At 45.3% G+C, this 18,051-nt stretch overlaps 1 protein-coding gene across 3 annotated transcripts in view; it reads right to left on the bottom strand.

The window, feature by feature from the left end:
* The window catches only part of SDK1 (sidekick cell adhesion molecule 1), an 881,306-nt gene that overhangs the window by 339,763 nt on the left and 523,492 nt on the right, over positions 1 to 18,051 (bottom strand). For all 3 annotated transcript variants that reach the window (XM_058711917.1, XM_058711919.1, XM_058711920.1), the window contains exon 5: positions 14,603 to 14,736. In XM_058711917.1, coding sequence (XP_058567900.1) covers positions 14,603 to 14,736 — 134 coding nt within the window. The remainder of the gene's footprint in view (positions 1 to 14,602; positions 14,737 to 18,051) is intronic.

The raw sequence follows: 18,051 nt of genomic DNA, 5'->3' as shown, positions 1-18,051 counted from the left end.
TCAGTTTTTTAAACCCCAGTTGGCGGTATCTTGCCATGGCAGTTCTAGCTGACTCATGTGGTAGTTGTAACTTACACATCTAGGTTATTTTATGTAAGTGTATAGAAGTTCTATGTGTAACTTATGTATAAGTTATAAGGAGATCAATTTTTACAAATCACATATTGAATGGCTTAAGAGATGGAGAACCTATATTAATAGTCCATTTGTAAAGCAACTCGTCTTTTAAATTACAGTCTGACACCCTGGGCTTGCAGAGCACAGGCGTGAGCTGGCACTCTTTCACATGGCTCGGTTACTTTTGCCCACAGAAGGGACCTGCTCGTGAGGATAATGAGGCCCACAGCGTGATGGCTGTAATTCTACTGACTTGCCCTATTTCTCACACAATCCATCTTTTGAAAATTTTCCATATTTTCTTTATATATGCCTACGCCAATAGTCATACAAATAAGAACTATTATAACTCTTCCCCCCAGAAGTGTTTCTTCAGCATGCAATCTTGTGTGTCTTTATATTTGCCAATTAGACCTTTTCCAACAGGCAAAAGATTAGACATGGAGGAGACAGAAGCCCAGGACGAGTGGGAAAATTACTATTCCCTCACTTAGGACATCCCCTACCACATCAAACATGCTTGCTTGCTTTTCTGTCCCACTAATGCAAGCTGTGATGGCAGAAACCAGTCTACCTCAATCACGGTTATATTCCCAATGCCCAACATAGTGCTGGCACTTACTAAGTCAATAAATATAGGCTGAGTGAACATATTAACAGATGGATAGATGGACAGATGGATGGATGTATAAATGTTCTGAAAGAAGCAGGGGTTTAGGTGAAACGTTCAGGGACAGCAAAGAGGTGGAAACGCAGAAAGGCAGTGAGGTGACTCTCCAGGGAGTTTAGGAGAAGATGCTGCTTTGGACAGGAAGTCTAAGGAGACAGGCTCATCTAACTTCCAAGTGCAACCGTGCAGCCACGGCGTGGATCTCACTCTAAGGCACCACCTCCCACGAACCACGTTAGACTGGTCCAGCTTTGCCCACTGCACTGCACGCAGCAGCAGAACTGGTAGAGAGACTGACCCACAGAGGGAAGCCAGACCCCAGGGGGTCAAGGGAAATCATAAAACAGGAAAGAAGTCAGTCAATAGCTGAGGAGATGCCTGGGGGCGTGCCTGCCACTTCAGGCACCTTAACTGAATCAGACAAAGAAATTCAACAGTTAGAAGATAATCAGAATGTCACAGCCATAGAGGACTTAAGTCATTTCAGCCAGCGTTTCGCTTGAAGACCAAACGCTCAGACTGGCATTAGGGTCTGGAGATAACGTGTGATCAAAGTGATACATAAAGTCACAAGAATGAAGGGGTTCTCCAAGGAGAACGAAAACTGCAGAGAAACAAAAAGAAGTATTGTACCAAAGGCCTACACAATGCAGCTCCTCACATCTGGGGGCAATGAGAACCAGAAGGAGCTATGAAGAGCGAAACAGAAGGGGCAGGGCCGGAGGAAGGGCCAGGACAGGGTTGGAGGGAAGGCTCCTGCGGAAGTGGAGGCGGGGGATGCGGAGTCTGGGCGAGCGGGAGGAGGCGCCCGTCCCTGTCCCTGGTGCTGAAGGACGAAGATGGGAAATAACGCGCTGGGGTCTAGCACTCTCGCTCCTTCACGGACCAAGCACTGGCAGGCCCCATGGATTCTCACGCGCTGCTGGTGGAACGAGGGGCAGCCTGCCCTCGGGGAACACGCATTCTGGTAAGAGATCAGGATGCTACACTTAACTGGAACGCGCGTCCTGGGCACACTGGTATGGGAAACGGAACAGACAAGAGGGCAGCAGTTGTAACCGTCCTGAGTGGAATGGAGCGTAGCTCCGCCCCAAACCTCCTGGTCTTCACCATCTCGCTGGGAGTGCGTGTCTCTGTAGATGGAGGCAAGGACCAAAGAGCTCGTCTGATGATGTTTTCCCAAGCTGGCGGCAGAACTCACCGGCCCCTACATCCACTCCACAGGGCGTCCCCCACATCACGACCCTGCCATCTGCTCGGGGTCTGCCTCTCTGCTCAGCAAAGCTCGAGCTCATGAAAGGGAAGAAGGTGTGTGCCTTATTCATGTCATTTCCTCAGCAGCAAGCATCATGCCGGCACTTACTAGATGCTCAGCGTTTTCTGAGTGAAATAGCAGACACGGAATCTCAATTTTTAAAAGGAGGGATCATATACGCTGGGACAAAAAGGAGGCACACAGATTGTAAAGGCCCAGAGAAATCACAGGGCAGCCCTGCCCACTGCCCCTTCCATTCAGACGTGTGTGGAGCGATGGCCTGGGGGGGACTCCAGAACAGCAAAATATGCCAAGTCCTTCCACAATGATGAGAGGTTTACTTTCTTATTCGTCCTTGAGGATTCTTCCAGGCTGGAGTGATATTCAGAATATATACTGATGGACATGCCAACGTGGTGGTAGGGGCACCAGCCAGTCAGAACAGAAGCTGGCAGGGGCACAAGGGCTCACCTTCAGTCCAGCAGGTAAAACTTGAGTGATGGGTATGATCCAGCCCATCTTTTTTTTTTTTTTTTATAATTTTTTAATGTTTATTTTTGAGAGAGAGACAGAGCGTGAGAGGGGGAGGGGCAGAGAGAGGGAGACACAGAATCTGAAGCAGGCTCCAGGCTCTGAGCTGTCAGCCCAGAGCCCGACGCGGGGCTTGAACTCACGGACCGTGAGATGATGATCTGAGCTGAAGTCAGACACCTAACCGACTGAGCCACCCAGGTGCCCCACGATCCTGCCCATCTTAATGGGAACACAGTGTCCAAGGAACTGGAGCCTCCTGGATTTCTATCCAGTACATGCTTACTGTCGTGATTTTTTAAACACTATAACTAAAATGAACAAAGAAATAAAAGGCTCAGAACACTGCCTACTCATTTTATACTTCTTTATAACAGTAACATTTTTTGCATATTTTTTTTCCCAAGACTATTTTCTCATTGCAGGAGAAGCTTTCCTCCATAGGCTAAAAAAGTGTGAAACCACGTCAACTTTCTGAAATCAACTAATAACCAAAGGTCGAGTCCTGTATATGGTCTTATACCGAGGTCATTTTGACAAGGGTGCTTCCCAAAGTCTCAAAGAATAGAAAGGGAGAAGTCTGAAATTGGAAGCACGTTTGTGCTGGAAACCTTCCCACCTGAGGGCAAACATTTGTGTAATTCCAGCCTGTGTGCATTAATACAGCCACAGAGTGACATCCTGATGGGGGAGTATACTGGAGTGTGCTGTGATCTTTCCAGGAAAGTGAAGGGAGGGCACAGCGTGGGGCCTACCATGCAGGTGGGATACAGCCCCCAAGTCCATTCCCAGTAAGATGAGCAAACACACAGCTAACCGTGCAGAGCCAGCCGAGTGGGTCACCAGCACGGCTGCTTTTCCAGCTCTGACGCCAACTGTCAAGTCCATGCTGGGGACCCACGTGGATGAACAGCCGTACTTTCAGGAGTTCCATCAGTGCCTTGGCACTTGTGGGCTTGTGTCTCAATGCTGCTCCCTAGGAATATCACAAAACCATGATGGCCCACAGACTTCGCAGGTGGTCATTCAGGTGTGGAGCTAGGGTGAACCAGGGAATTCTCAGCTCACGGTTTCCTAATCTATGCAACCACTTAAAATAACAGTCTTTGGGACGTGACCTGAAAAAGCCCCACCCCCCCAATACCCCTGGGCAAATAGCAGGTCACACTGAGAATCAGCAGTTACATGTCTCACAGGCCCTATGACATCTCTACCAAATACAGAGCCATACCAGGCTCTGATGGTAGGAACTGACTTTGTGCCAAGGAGGATATGGCTGGAGATCATAAAAGGGGAGAGGGTACAGGCGGAGTAATTACCCGGAAGAACAAAAACTCACAGGTGGAGACTGTTGCTAAGAACTGGCTAATTAGGACATACAGTGTCTACATCTCAATATCTATTTCTGGTTCCTCTTATTTCTGATACAAATTCCATGGGTTTTCACATCTCAGACGCACATGTTCTTGGAAAAGTGGGGGAGTCCAGCTCTCTGGATTCAGTAATGGTTTTTAGAGCAGGTGAGTGACCTTTTACTTTAACAGACGCTTTACCTGATTTTCTTAAAGCTTAATTTAGTATTCACATGCATCCTGTAAAGATCTCCAGCTTTAATCACCCGCTGTAATTGCCTTCTATGAGAGCTGAAAGAACATCATTTACAGTGATCAGCCATAAAACATTATGACTTAGTTGTAAAGGCAGAACTGAACTGTTATCAGAAGGTGGCTGGTTGTCAGGCTGCAAACAGAAAAGCAGCCACCAGATTAAGAACTTTCAACGTGATTTTAAAAATCGAAAATGATCTGCAATATAAATAATGTCAATAAAGAAAACAGAGACCGTCTCTTTGGGAGAAGACAGACTTGGGTGGAAAGTAAGCCACGTAATTAACTGTGCGGCCTTGCACACATTATCTCTTCCCTTTGTTTCCTCGTGTGTTAAATGGGGATGACAGTGACCTCCTAGGGCTTTTTTAAAAATGGGGGATGAAATCATGTAGAATATCTACATACTGGACCCAGAGCAGACTTTGGTAAATGACTGCTGCTCCTACTGTTGCAATGGACTGCATTTTTGGGTCCCCTCCAAGCTCTTATGCTGACATCCTAACCCCCCAGTGTGGAGGCAGGAGGTGATGACATCAGGATGTGGGGCCTTTGGGGGGTAATTAGGTCATGAGAATGGAGCCCTCATGAAGGAGATTCGTGCCCTCCTAAAGGGACCCTTTCCACCATGTGAGTATATAGTAGGAACTCAGCATCCCAGAAGAAGGTTCTTCCCAGAACCTGACCAGGCTGGCAGTCCCCAGCCTCCGGAGTCGAGAGGAGTAAATGTCTGTTGTCCACAAGCCAACCAGCCTGTGGTGTTCTGCTGCAGCGCCCAAGCTAAGACAACGAGTATCACAGGCTTTCATCATACATTAGGCAACATCCTGTCTTCCTATCCTTCGGGGAAAGCCTGAAATGGATGTTAGCACGGGAGGGAATCGGGCCTGCCCTCCACGACACCCTGCAGTCACTGAGGCTGCTTCCTCTCTCCACGTTCCCTCCAAATCAGAAAACCACATATCTCATTTTTCTGAAGCACGATCCACAAAGACATTTTAGCCCAGCAAGTAGGACAATGTGAGTTTGCAAACCTTGGAAACTCTGAAGAAAGACAAACTAAACATGTGTTTCTTAATCAGTGACTTCAGAACACTGAGCCCCTTCATAAAAGGCCAGGGGACAACATGAAGGTAAGAGTGGGATTATTTAGTCCAGGAAAGAGTAAAAGCTGCGACACAAGGGAACTAACCACGGTCACCAGCTGTATCCAACTACTGAGTAAACACAGTTTTTCACAGAAAACTCTATTTACAGCTAACAACCGGTTCTGTGGCCTCATCTTGGCTGATAACCATTACTTTGTTTAGGATTTCCCCAGACGAGATGGGTAATGGATGTATGTTAGATTTGATAAAAATGATTGCGAGGAAAATTCAATTTTCCATCCCCCTTGCTTGTGCCCTCTAAAAATTGCTTATCTTTTCATATCAATTATAGCGACAGGGAAAGCAGATGAAGTACTTCAATGAATGTGACATCCGAAGTGATCCAGGCTGGGAAGGTACTTACTGCATGAGTAAGTCACAACGTTGAGTCCCTCTCAATACACGACAAGTTTTGAAATGTTCTGTTTAATTATTAAGAACCTGCAATGAAAGGATGTCAAATTCTCAGTCACCTGAATGCAAGCATGCGGCTGCTTGTTGGCTAAGGTTAAGAAATTAGATCCCAGGGTCAAGGGTAAAATTATTAGGGTTACATCCAGCTGCAGCCTCAGAAGCGCCAGTCAGAAGACTCCTGTGTCGAGATGTCTGGACAAAAGAATTTAAATTGATGTATTTCACAAGGGGACAGGAGGAGGGGTAGTTGTGAAAAACATTAAAGGTGGGCTTTGGGGGAGATTTAAGGTCTGATTACGAAGTCACTACTAGGTGACGGTCTGTGCCCTTGGGTAATCATCCTATCCTGAAAGAAGCAAGTGAATGCCGACCCTCTGTCTACTGAATGCAGCGGCTGGAGCAGCTGTGCTCCACCCTGCCGGCTGTGGCTTGCTCTGGGGGCAGAGTCCGCCAGGGCCGGTCACCAGCAATGGCTGGGACATGAGGATGGCCAAGCGCGTCACCAGAGCAGACCGCGTCCTGTTCTACGCCCACATAGTGTCTACTGCATCCTGGGAGACAAGTGACAACACACCCTGCTGTTACGAATGCTCCGTCACCGAGTGCTGACTACCTCCTCTCCCGCCACACACTTCGGCAAACCTGTGCTCACACTCTCACTCACGGCCACCCAAGTGTACCCCCGGCAGCTGCAAAAGGGTGCCAGCCTCCGAGCTGCATGTGCATGAACAGTACACGGAGACTGAATGTTTACGGGGAGCGGTTCTGAGCTCAAAACAGAGCTTCCTTTTGGAAACCAAACCAAGCTCCTCTGAGGTTTGAGTGTGGAGAAGCTCTTAACGGAATGTCCAGTTCAACGGGAAGGCTGCTTCCTGAGCTCTCTATGCCTTCTCCTCTGGCCTGGACACGGGATGGCCACCAAAGCACACCCAGTGTGCAAAATACAGGCTGTTCCTTTTTAAAAGGAAAATCTAGGGTGTTGGGGGCTCAGAGAAACTTTGTATTGAGTCCCTAATCCCCTAGTCGCTATTCTTGTGATTTTGGTCGATGACCCCAACCTTTTTTGGGGCCTTGGAGCCCTCAGCTCGGTAATGGTGTTGATCACGGACTCACTGGCTGTTGTGGGATTCAACAGGGAAAATGTCCGTGAAACACCTACCTGCAGCTCAAGGCTCATCAGGGCCCTGCTTCTGCCTCTCCCTTGGGGAATCACTTAACAGCACACTTATTTATAAATTAGCATCAGAGCTGCCTATAGCTCGGAACAGTTTCTGCTCCTACATCACCTAGAAGAATTTTGCCAAACCGGGTTGTTCCACAGCTAACGTTAACATCTAACGCTTTTTAACACACATTTGAAGGACTACAGAGAAGGGAATTTCACATGTATTTTAATTTTGGATATGTTAGTGTCTTTTAATAAAGTAGAAGTCTGCAGCCTCTTTTATATGTATCCGAAGGAATCTAGGCATTTGATAGAGCAGGTCTAAGGATTTGATGCACGTTATCACCCATTTGAAAAAAAGACATCAACAAGCTTTAATTTTTAGTAGCCAGAAATCTGACCTCATTCCTTTTTCATCTTGAACCTATACTTTCATTCTATACCTCCCACAGAATTTTATCCTAATTTATTACTTTTAACGATTCCAAGTATTTTATTGATCACCCTATCATAGCCTCTGACAAAATACGCATATAAATTAAAATTTCCCAGCAACCATATGGCTCTGGGGTTAAAAAAAAAAAAAAGTTCTCTTGGATTGAGTTACTGTTACAATTGTTATTTGTACTCAATTAATCAAAAGTATAACCGATTTTGATGAATATTATACATAAAAAAAAATCACTGAAAATGCCTCTCTCCCAGAAATGGATAGCCGTGTACCCTGATTCTAATCCTACTTCTTTTCCGTACATATAACTCCTGTGAAACTATGCTCGTAGAAAAGCAGACGACGGTGGAAGGAATTTTGTTACCTGGGTTTCTCTCAGTTCTTTTAGCCCCTTCTGAACTCCACATGGTCATTTATTAGTTGGGATAGATCGTTTTTTGTTCCGGTAGCAAATAAAGCGTGGAATCACAGTGCTTGGCACACAGAGGTGCGTTCCCCGCTCCCTAAGGCGTCATTCCACTGGGGGCTCTCTCGGGCTGTTCTTCCAGTATCTGGACAGCTTCCAGCCTGGGCTCCACCATCTCCAAAAGTGGCCTGGCCACAGGGAAGGGAGAGTGTGAAGGTCACTTGCTGCCTCTTAAATCCCTGGCCTGGAAGCGATGTGCTTCATTCCACTCACATTTCATTGACTAGTGTTAGGCGAATCGCCCCCAAACCACAAAGAGGCCAGAAATGTCTTCCTGTCCTACAAGCAGAGGCTGCAATCTTCAAAAATTATTTGTCATAAAAAGTCAACTGACACTGCGTTTTGGTCCTGCCTCATTTTGCAGACAGCAAGACACCGAAGCACCTAATTTATACAATGATTTAGTAGAGTCCTTCACTTTCTCAATCCCGATACTGACATTTAGGATTACCCCTTTGTTTGGCACCTGGACACTCACACCCTCACTTAATGCCTGTGTTAAAGAATCGGGATGAGTGTGATTTGTGCCCAGTAAGAGAGGCAACCGCGGAAGGAAGAGAGCTCCCTGAAACTCGGGCATGCTCAGGCAGATCTGGCTTTAGGAAGAGTATATGAAAGCACCTGGAAATAGATTCCGCAAAGATTATGCGTGCCTGCTTACCCCCTTGGAAATGTGTGTGTGTGCCCTGAGAGGTCCGCATAGGCTGCTTTGGGAGACTAAGGATACTTGGTTACCCTGAATACATTGAAAAGTCGAGGGCAAGTTACAATTTATGGTTTAAACTGACTCTCTCAGACTTGCCAATGGTGAGATTAGGCTGCAATCAGCCATAAAGGGGAAAGAAAGGCAGCATGGGAAGAGAAGATGGACGAGAGCAGGTAGGTAATGGAAATAACCCAGTTTTGTCTCATCCGCTGGGCCTCACTGGTCTTTTTTGTTGTTGTTGTTGTTTGTTTTGTTTTGTTTTAAACTAAGTCTGGTTGAGAATCACCAGTTGAACTTGATTCTAAGCCTGTCACTAACCCATATAAACATATGCCTGGGGTTGAGAAACAAAACAGAACTAGCTTTTTTTTTTTTTTTTTTTTTTTTTTTTTTTTTTTTTTTTTTTTAAGTAAGGGCTTGAACACAGGGCTTGAACTCACGACCCTGAGATCACAACCTGAGCTGGAATCAAGAGTTGGATGCTCAATTGACTGAGCCACCCAGGCGCCCCTAATCTATGTTTTTAAAGCAAAGCCATAAGAAGAAAACTAACCTTTGATAATGCCAGGTGTGTTGGTGGGATGGCCCCACAGCATACACTGTAATTAATGCACATTCTCTCAAGGGGAGAACCAAAAATGTGCATTTTCAAGGAGGTAGACAGGATGCCCTCATGTATCTGTCTGCTCTCAGAACTTGCCAATGGGCTGTGGTTTCACCTTCGCCCAGATAGACGTATTTGTGTCGAGTGGACCCTGGAACAACATGGGGGTTGGGTTGCTGACACCCCGCACAGTTGAAAATCTGTGTTTAACTTTGACTCCCCCAAACTTAACTCCTAATAGCCTACTGTTGCCAATAACCTAACACTCGATTAACATAAAATTTTGTAGGTTTTATGTATTACATGCTATATTCTTGTAATAAAATAAGCTAGAGAAAAAACATCAAGAAAATCATAAGGAAGAGAAAATACATTTACAGAGCCATACTGTGTTTATCGGGAAAAAAACGTGCATGTAAGTGGACCCATGCAGTTCAAACTTGTGTTCTTCAAGGACCAGCTATATTTGGTTTTAACTAAACTAACTGTCACAGAATAGATAACCAGACACAAGTGTTCCTGGCAAGAGGCACAGATTGGAGTCACTCCACAGGCAGCACAGAAGAGGACGACGAACAGCGGCTCTGCATCGGCAATGATACTGGATACATAGTCCTCCTTAAACAGAGGTTGCAAGAATTTGTCCAAAAAACTAAACAGCAGGAAGACGACGTAAAATATGGATTTCCACTCAAGAAGTGTCTATTGTGCCATGAGACATGAACTAAAGATGGAATGAATCTAAAAATTAATGAAGGGGAACCTCACTGAAGTCGGCTCGGGGGCTAGAACAGGAGGCTGGAGTGACATCACTCGATGTCTCTCACAGGAAGAAATGTCTATTACAGACCCAAGAGAAGAACAATCAACAGGAAAGAAACCTCAACTACAGGGCCCGGCAGGCCAAGATAATGCAATGCGTGCCCTAAACAAAATCAACCACCCTGAAACTCAGCCAACCAGGGACCGTCACCACCATGAATCCTTGTCTTTCCCCAATGGATGTTTGTTCAATCCCCGCCCCTGCCACATACAACTTCCTCCTTCTTCTCCATAAAACAACGTTCCTCTCCTTTGTTTCTTGGATTTGCCTATCGTTTTGCCATGGTTTGCTTGTCCTGAATTGCAATGTTCTGTTATTCCTGAATAAACTCACTTCTACTGGTAAAATAACTACTTTTCTTATTTTTAAGATTAATAAGATGTTCAAGATTAGCAAGACACTAAAGATACCACTTATCTCTTTTGTATCTCTTATGCTTATAATCTATAAACGAGTGTGCATATGTTAGGGCGAAGGCTCAAGGCTTATTTCCTGATGGAGTGCCTACAAACATGCTTTAGAGACCACAGCCTACACTCAGTTCTGCTCACGCCCAGCCCCAGGATCCCCGGGCCAGAGCACGTCTCATTACACACCCTACTTAGAAGGTTCAATCCGTTCTAAATGATTAACTCATCACTCTACCATAAAGCACACGACACTTGCTATATGTGTTTCTCAAAGTTCTGGCAGTAAAGGTCCATACAATATGTAAAGCTGTAGCAGGATTCTAAATTGATCATTTGTGGGAGGGCCACAGTCTCTAGACAGGTTTCCAGTAATATTTCAAACTGCTACTATTGCTTTGGGAATCCAACCCACATCAGAGTACACTTGACAGGCTCATGCCTTGCCCCCTCTCTCCCTGAAATTTTAAGGCACAAAGAAAACAAGAGAGAATCTTATCTGGGCACACAAAAGTCAGGTTTTACCGGGCAGTTCTCTCAGACGACTGTTTGACTGTTCCTGGACATTATTCTCAGGAATCCGGTCTCAACTACTAAGTGTATATGAGGTCTGCAGTCAAATTAGCATTATAGAGGACAAAAGAATGTTAAGTGGTCTTCAGAATGAAAAGCAACGGTTTGTCAGCCCGAAGGAGGATCAGCTAAAATGATATGCTAGCTAAGGACTTTGTTTGAAGAGCAGGCATTGAAATGAAAGACGTGAAAACACAGGAAGGAGGCAGGCGGCCGTGTCTCTCTCCCCCTAAGCCTCCTCCCCAGCAGAGACTCTCATTACGCCTGGCGTCCTGCGCATCGGGTCAGAAGTGATGATGTGTCGAGGTGTGCAGGCGGCCGTCCCACAATGATGGATTGATCATCATGCGGAATTCCTCTCATCTCCTGACTCTACCCTTTTCTCTGATTTTAAGGAGAGGCTCTTATTCACATATTCATTCAGTTCAGAAGATCTGATCCACAAAAGTTAACTCAATGTAAAATCTTCAAAGCAAAAACCAAAAGCAGGTCGACAGGTTTATAAAAGCTTGCCTGGGTCTGACCTCAGAATAGAAACGTCTACTCTCGGGTGAGTTCAGCCCATTCTTTTTCTGGCGTGCACCTGAACCGCGGGAGCCAGCGATGAAAAATTCATGCAGGGCGCTTCAACGGTCCCACCTATGTATGTCCTTGACATCTGCTGGCTTCACGTCACATCACAACTTCAAAGCAAATCCACCCATGAGATGGCAGCAAGCTTTCACGGGGGAGGAGAACGCAGAGTTCAGAGATGGCCTCTCCTTCTGGACAGGAGGTATCTGTGCAGCACATGCTGCAATTTATCTTCTTGGCCAGACAAAAGGGGGAGAAACGTGACGAGATGAGAACGCCGGCCACTAACCGTGCACCAACAGCAGGCGGCACCATTATGGGACTGCATTTCCCCTCTAATTGTCATGCTTTTGTAAACATGTATTTATTTCTATTGAAATCCTCTTTATCTTTTGCTTCCCATACGCTTCCCGTGTAGGTAAAGCGTTTGGCAACCGAAACAGTGGTGAGGTTTTGAACTCTCAAGTCCACAGTTGTTGGGGAAGATACATCATTCTCCCTGGGGGGCTGGGTGTTAGGGCATCGCTCATTTAGATGTTTGGAGGCAAGGCCGGCCCCCCTGTGCTCTCCCACCTGACACTGGGCTGTCTTGCAGGAGGAACAGCTTATTCTTACGATAGGACACGAGAGGTGGGGCCGCCGGGCACTCTCCAATTTCAAATCAGTTACAGTACGAGGCACCAGGAACTTAATCTCCAGTTACCCCTACCAACCTCAGTCGTATTCACTACAGAAACATTCTTTATTTTACTCCCCTGATGTCGAAGAAAAATTTATCTTCGTTAAATGATAATTGGCTGTAGCATCTTTGGATTCTTCAGAAATGCTGGCTGGCAAGTTTTGAAAAAAAATTTCATCAATCTTGTTTGGTGTTTTTACAAAGCCTCCATCAGAAAAAAAAAAAAAAAGAAACAAAAGATCTGTAAGTGTGCTGAGGACACCTCATCCCCAAGCAGCCTCCCCCGGTGCTGCAGGGAGTCCTGAACTATAGGTTCTGCCACTGTTCCGGAAGGAAGCAACATGTAAACACACAGTTCTGGGGTTTCTGCAGATTTATCAATTTCCTGATCTTTAGAGGTTTCAAAATAGGATTTTTAGTGAGAAAGCGCATAATTGAGTGCCATTTAACTTTCAGCTAAATCCAATATGTCAACAGAATGTTATCCTAAGAATCAAAATAAGGCCGGTTCCTCAACCTTCTCATTCTTCACATTTTACTTGGACCCAATAAAACACAAAGACTATATAAGGAAACAGTAGGCAGCTTTTCTCCTGAGATTTAAAACAAGTCCATCCGTATCACCAACCTCTTTATAACCCACCTTCTACACATTTTACCTGGTGCCAATGAAAAGATAAAAATACACAAGGAGCAAAATGCAAGGCAGTTAATTATAATATTTATGAGCTACTCCCAATACACTTCTGGGTTGGAGTAGAAACTGGAATTACTGAAAAAGCATTTACATATCCCAATTACCTAACGCTACGGTATCCATTAATATGGCAACTTGCAAAATCACTGTATTAGTTTTGTTTCCTACTGGCCTTTCTACAATAGGCAATGCAGAACACCATGGGTTCAGACTATTTCATAACTCTCTGATGTTAGCATTACATTAACCAGAACATTTGTGGAATTTTTTTCTCTCTTCCAACGGACTGAGGCCAATTTCCTTGTTTCTGACCTAGAGTTTTACCAGTTTGACCAATTATTATCCTGGTAGGTATATCACAATTGAGTGATAAATCTATTTTCTAAATAGAAGAAATGGCTGTAATTGTAAAACTTGGAAATCACTAAAGCAATCAATCTATTTAATAATGTGATTTCCATCTGTTGTTATCGATACTGAAAAAAATTCTCGAGAAGTCATATTTATTTCCACTCTGGTCCTTTAAATATCAGTACCTCCTGGCCTATATTTTGTGAACACCACACCTAGTCGATGCACATAACTCTCCAAAGCCTTAAAAAGGCCATGGGGACAGCCCAGTCTGTGCCCAGTCTATAATCTGGAGATCAGGTTTCAATTCCCAGGAACGAAGGGGCTGATGGCAGGATCATGGCCACTTGGGGGCACTTACCAGGAACGTGAGGGGACGTAGAAGCCGACCAGGTAACCCCGGGGTCTCCTACCCCATGTTTGCCACAGACATTCCCTCGGCCAGCCCTACTTGGCTTCGTGCAATCGTATCCCTTGGGGAGCACAAGCAGCAAACGCTATGATCCCAACCCATGAATGAAAGGAAACTTTTCAAACCCGAGGGGGAAGCCACTGCTCAGAGACGTTTCTCAAAAAGGTGACGTCTGCTACCATACAGACAAAATCACTTACTTCACTCTTGTCTGATGTGATCACGGAATTCTGAAGTCTACAACTATTTCCCACCTGTATTTTCTCAACACAAAATCACCTCATTTCATCCCATGAAGCTTCATGCTGCAAACGCCTGGCGACGGGCCCCGTGAGACGCACGCTTTAATCTTTTAGGTCAGAGTTTTTGCTTCTGGTCATTTTCCCCTTCTCCAGCAATCAACTCTGGGAGAATTCCTAGAGACCTCTACAAAGGCCAAATGTTTAAACTAAGTTTCCTCAGACTAACATTTCTGTAAGTAAACTGCAGGTGTAACGGTAATTGTGCATGTTCTCTTCACAATTCCGTTAAATCAGGTAGAAAAAATGGTCAGCTCATTATGATTAAGAAACACTGCTAATTTGAACACAATATTTATGTTTTCTCAAGGATTTTATTATTAAATTAACATAACCTGTGCCTAATCTAGTCTCAAATGAGGTTCATTGATGGAATTCCTTATAAACCAAGATTTGTTGTTAAGAACAATACGCGTTAAAAACGATTTTTGAAACCCCCAAAACGAATAAGATCTCGCAGTGGGCATCACCTGTTGTGTTCACGTTTTACGCGTACAGCTTCAAAGAAAGCAGCTATTGACAGTGGATCAATATTGAACCATGGCCACCATCCTAGAGACAGAAGATTGATTGCAAAGGGCCCCGTGAGACATGTATTAATTAAATCAAGACTTTATTGCTTTCAGAATTATCATGTGGCATCTCAAAACTCACCTGCTACGCTCAGGTGAACGAGCGGGCTGGTCTTGCTGTCTCCGTTGCGTTCGTTGACGGCCTGCGCGTAGTAAACCCTGGCATCACCCGATGTCGCCGCAAGGATCACCAGTTGATTTTCCAGTGTGATGGCTCTGTGTCAGACAAGAGACAGCGTCAGAGCCACTCCACAGCGCTTCTTGTTTGTAAGGCAAATTAGTTTATCAGGCCAACGAGAGAGGCGTGGCCAGGGCTTTAAAAAGATCTTGAAGGACAAAAACACGCAGGCCGAGCTGAGGCACATGGCGGTGGCTGAGCCTCCTCTGGCCTCGTCCACACTCCTGTAGGGAGGCTTTGAGCCCTCTGCTTCCCTACTGACCCTCGGTTTCGAGGCACTCACATATCCAGGGTTAGTTAAAAACTCAGAGCTTCCCCTGGGAAGTTGTAACAAGTTCAAGAAATCCCAGAAGGGCTGGTCTTTTTCTTTCAGGCAGGGCCGTGAGATCACAGCATGGCCACAAACTATAAATACACTCTCAGATGGAAGGCGGAACCGGCCAAAACCTAGACCGGGGGGCAAATGAATTTGCTGCGGTTTTCTCCGCCTCCCAAGGAACCTCATTAGAGTTTCTGTACCTCTATTTCTCAACTGGCGGGTAGAAGAAAAGTCGCCAGTGGGCATGGTGCTGGCCCTTTCAACTGGATTCTCCCATAACTGCTGATGCCAGGCCTGCTCGTCCTTCACCCCAGCCATCTCCCCGCCCCACCCATTTCACAGTCTGACCCCTCCTCACGGAGACTTCCCGTAGAGCCCAATTCTGCTGCAGGAAAGAACCTGGGAGACACATTTGACCAGCCACCCTCTCTTCAGAAATGAGAAAACTGAGGAACAGGGAGGTTAACTTATTCGTTCAAGGTAACCTAGCAAGGTAACAATACCAGAGGGAGAACACGATCTTCCCACGTATGAACAGATGCTCTGCCAACCAGATCACACCCAGACTCACCAGGTTATTCAAAAGAAGAGGACGAAGCACAACAAAGACACAACTTCCGTAAATCCAAGCAGCTTTTAATTAAAATAAGCTGTCCTGGTATCCTCTGCTCTTGCTAGCATTTGTAGATTTTGCTACAAAACACAAAATACAAAGGGAGGCCTCCCACTGAGAGTAAGACACCTTCTGAGCACCAAAGGGCTCTTAGTTCCCAATGCTGGGAGCACCTTGGGACCTGAAGTGAATCCCACGGCTGCACACAAGTTGTCATTCTACAGGAAATACATTTGTTCATTTGATTTTATTTTGATTAATTAATCCATTTATTTTAGAGAGACACAGAGAGGGCAAGCGAGCAAGCATGCAAACAGGGGCAAGAGGCAGAGGAGGCCCTACGCTCAACGTGAAGCTCAACGTGGGGCTCGATCCCACGACCCTGGGATCATGACCTGAGCCCAAATCAAGAGTCGGACGCTCAACCACCTGAGCCACCCAGGCGCCCCTATTTGTTCATTTTAATCCTAGGCAGCCGTAGCCCTTCCAAATCCAGATCAGGTCTCGGTTCCGGTAACAGAAAAAACACAGAAACTGGGTGATCTGTCACGGGGAATTTTACTATAATAATAATTTTTTCCTTCCTGCTACCTTCTGGAAAGCTTTTTCAAAAACTCTCAACTTTTATACATTATACAAGATTATCTTGAGAAGTTAACTGCTTATTCAGGGTTCCCATACGATATATTGCAGCTTGAGGTCTCTAAGACTAACTCACCTCTTTCTCACAAAAATTTCCCTATTAACAAGTTTTCAATTTTTATTCCCATAAAAATACCTCAAAGAAGCTTTACTATAATTATTTATGACTCCTTTATAGATTCCTTTATAGAACCACAGAAATTGTTCCATTTTATTTTAGTGCACGTCACACCAGCACCTAAAATTAAACATGAATATTTATTACACCTGAAGTTACACCTTAATAGTATAACTTTAAAAACTGAGTATGTCATAACTTTTTTCCTTAACATCTGATTTTTGCCATAGTAATTTCAAATATGCCTATGATTTCTCAGAATTATTCTGCAAAAATGCCTATTAATTCTCTATATTATTTATGACATTGTCTCAAGGCTATTAAAAATAAAAAAGTACATAAAGAACAAAAATATTAAAGTTTACATCTATGATAATTTGTATCTTTAAGCCCATTTTTTCTTCTAGTTTTTAATTTCTAGACCATTTTAAGTCAAAACTTATGAGGAAAAATTTGTCTATGCCAAAAAAGACACCGCAAAAATGCCAAAGCTTTGGAGAACATTAGATTAATGAGGACTTTATTCTTTCTTCCTCTCCAACTCTTTCTGAACAGAGCATGTCTAACGAAGAAACAGATTTTTTTTAATGAAAATTAAACTATCTAAAGACAGTTATCTTAATTTCAGATAATTCAGATAATTGTTATAATGGTGGCAAAAAGAGAAAATTTAAAATTTTTTTTTAAATGTTTATTTTTGAGAGAGAGACAGTGTGAGTGGGGGAGCGGCAAAAGAGACACGGGGACACAGAATCCGAAGCAGGCTCCAGGCTCCGAGCTGTCAGCACAGAGCCCGACGCGGGGCCCAAACCCATGAACCGTGAGATCATGACCTGAGCCGAAGTCGGACGCTTAAACGACTGAGCCACCCAGGCGCCTCTGAAAAGAGCAATTCTTAAGGACAGTGGAGCAGGTAGCACACGTTCATTCTTCTTCCCCAACAGACCTTGATTCTGCTGAGCCCACACCTTGTGTGGGGCACCACACATGCAGGCAAATCGGCCCATTCGCAGCACCAGGCGTGTCTCTTGGTCATCGGAGGCCAGCACAGGTACCGGTGCCACGCTCAAGACCATCAGGGGCTGGTCCGGACCCGAGTTGCCCAGCGGCTGAAGGAGGCGGAGCTTGCTTGGCGGGGAGCTCTCGCCCCTCCTGGAGGCCAGGAGGAAATGTGCTGTCCTGAGCTGCAGGCAGCCACCCTTGCAATGCAGAGGAAAGGCGGTGCGTAGATAAGAGCAGGAGGAGGGACAGAACTTTGAGAGTCAGAGCAAATTGGTCAACAACCTGAAGGCAATGATGAGGAAGTATGCTAAGTGATCCTTCAACAGGACTCTCACATGTGTCCGTAAAATATTCTGTGAAAACGTCTGGTTACTGAGGTGGGGGTTGACATCCACCATCGATTCCACATCTCCAGCATTTTACACTAGCAAAGTGGTTTGCAGAATTGACCCCAACTAGTCTAAGCCGATCATCGTAATCCAACCCCTCTTGCCAGTGACTGACAAAGGAGACCGGGCTTGAACCAGGTGGGCTTTGGCATGTATGTGGTGACTGTCCCTGCTCTGGGGCAGCTGCCTCTAGGCCCCTCTCACCAGATGGAAGGACAGGGTTTCCAGGGCTGGGCACCAGGGCTTTTCTCCCGCCACTAGATGCGAGCA

The sequence above is a fragment of the Neofelis nebulosa genome, chromosome 18 (genome assembly GCF_028018385.1).
Source record: "Neofelis nebulosa isolate mNeoNeb1 chromosome 18, mNeoNeb1.pri, whole genome shotgun sequence".
Classification (NCBI taxonomy): Eukaryota; Metazoa; Chordata; class Mammalia; order Carnivora; family Felidae; genus Neofelis; species Neofelis nebulosa.
The sequence above is the reverse complement of the archived record's forward strand: the minus strand, read 5'-3'. Positions and strand labels throughout refer to the sequence as shown.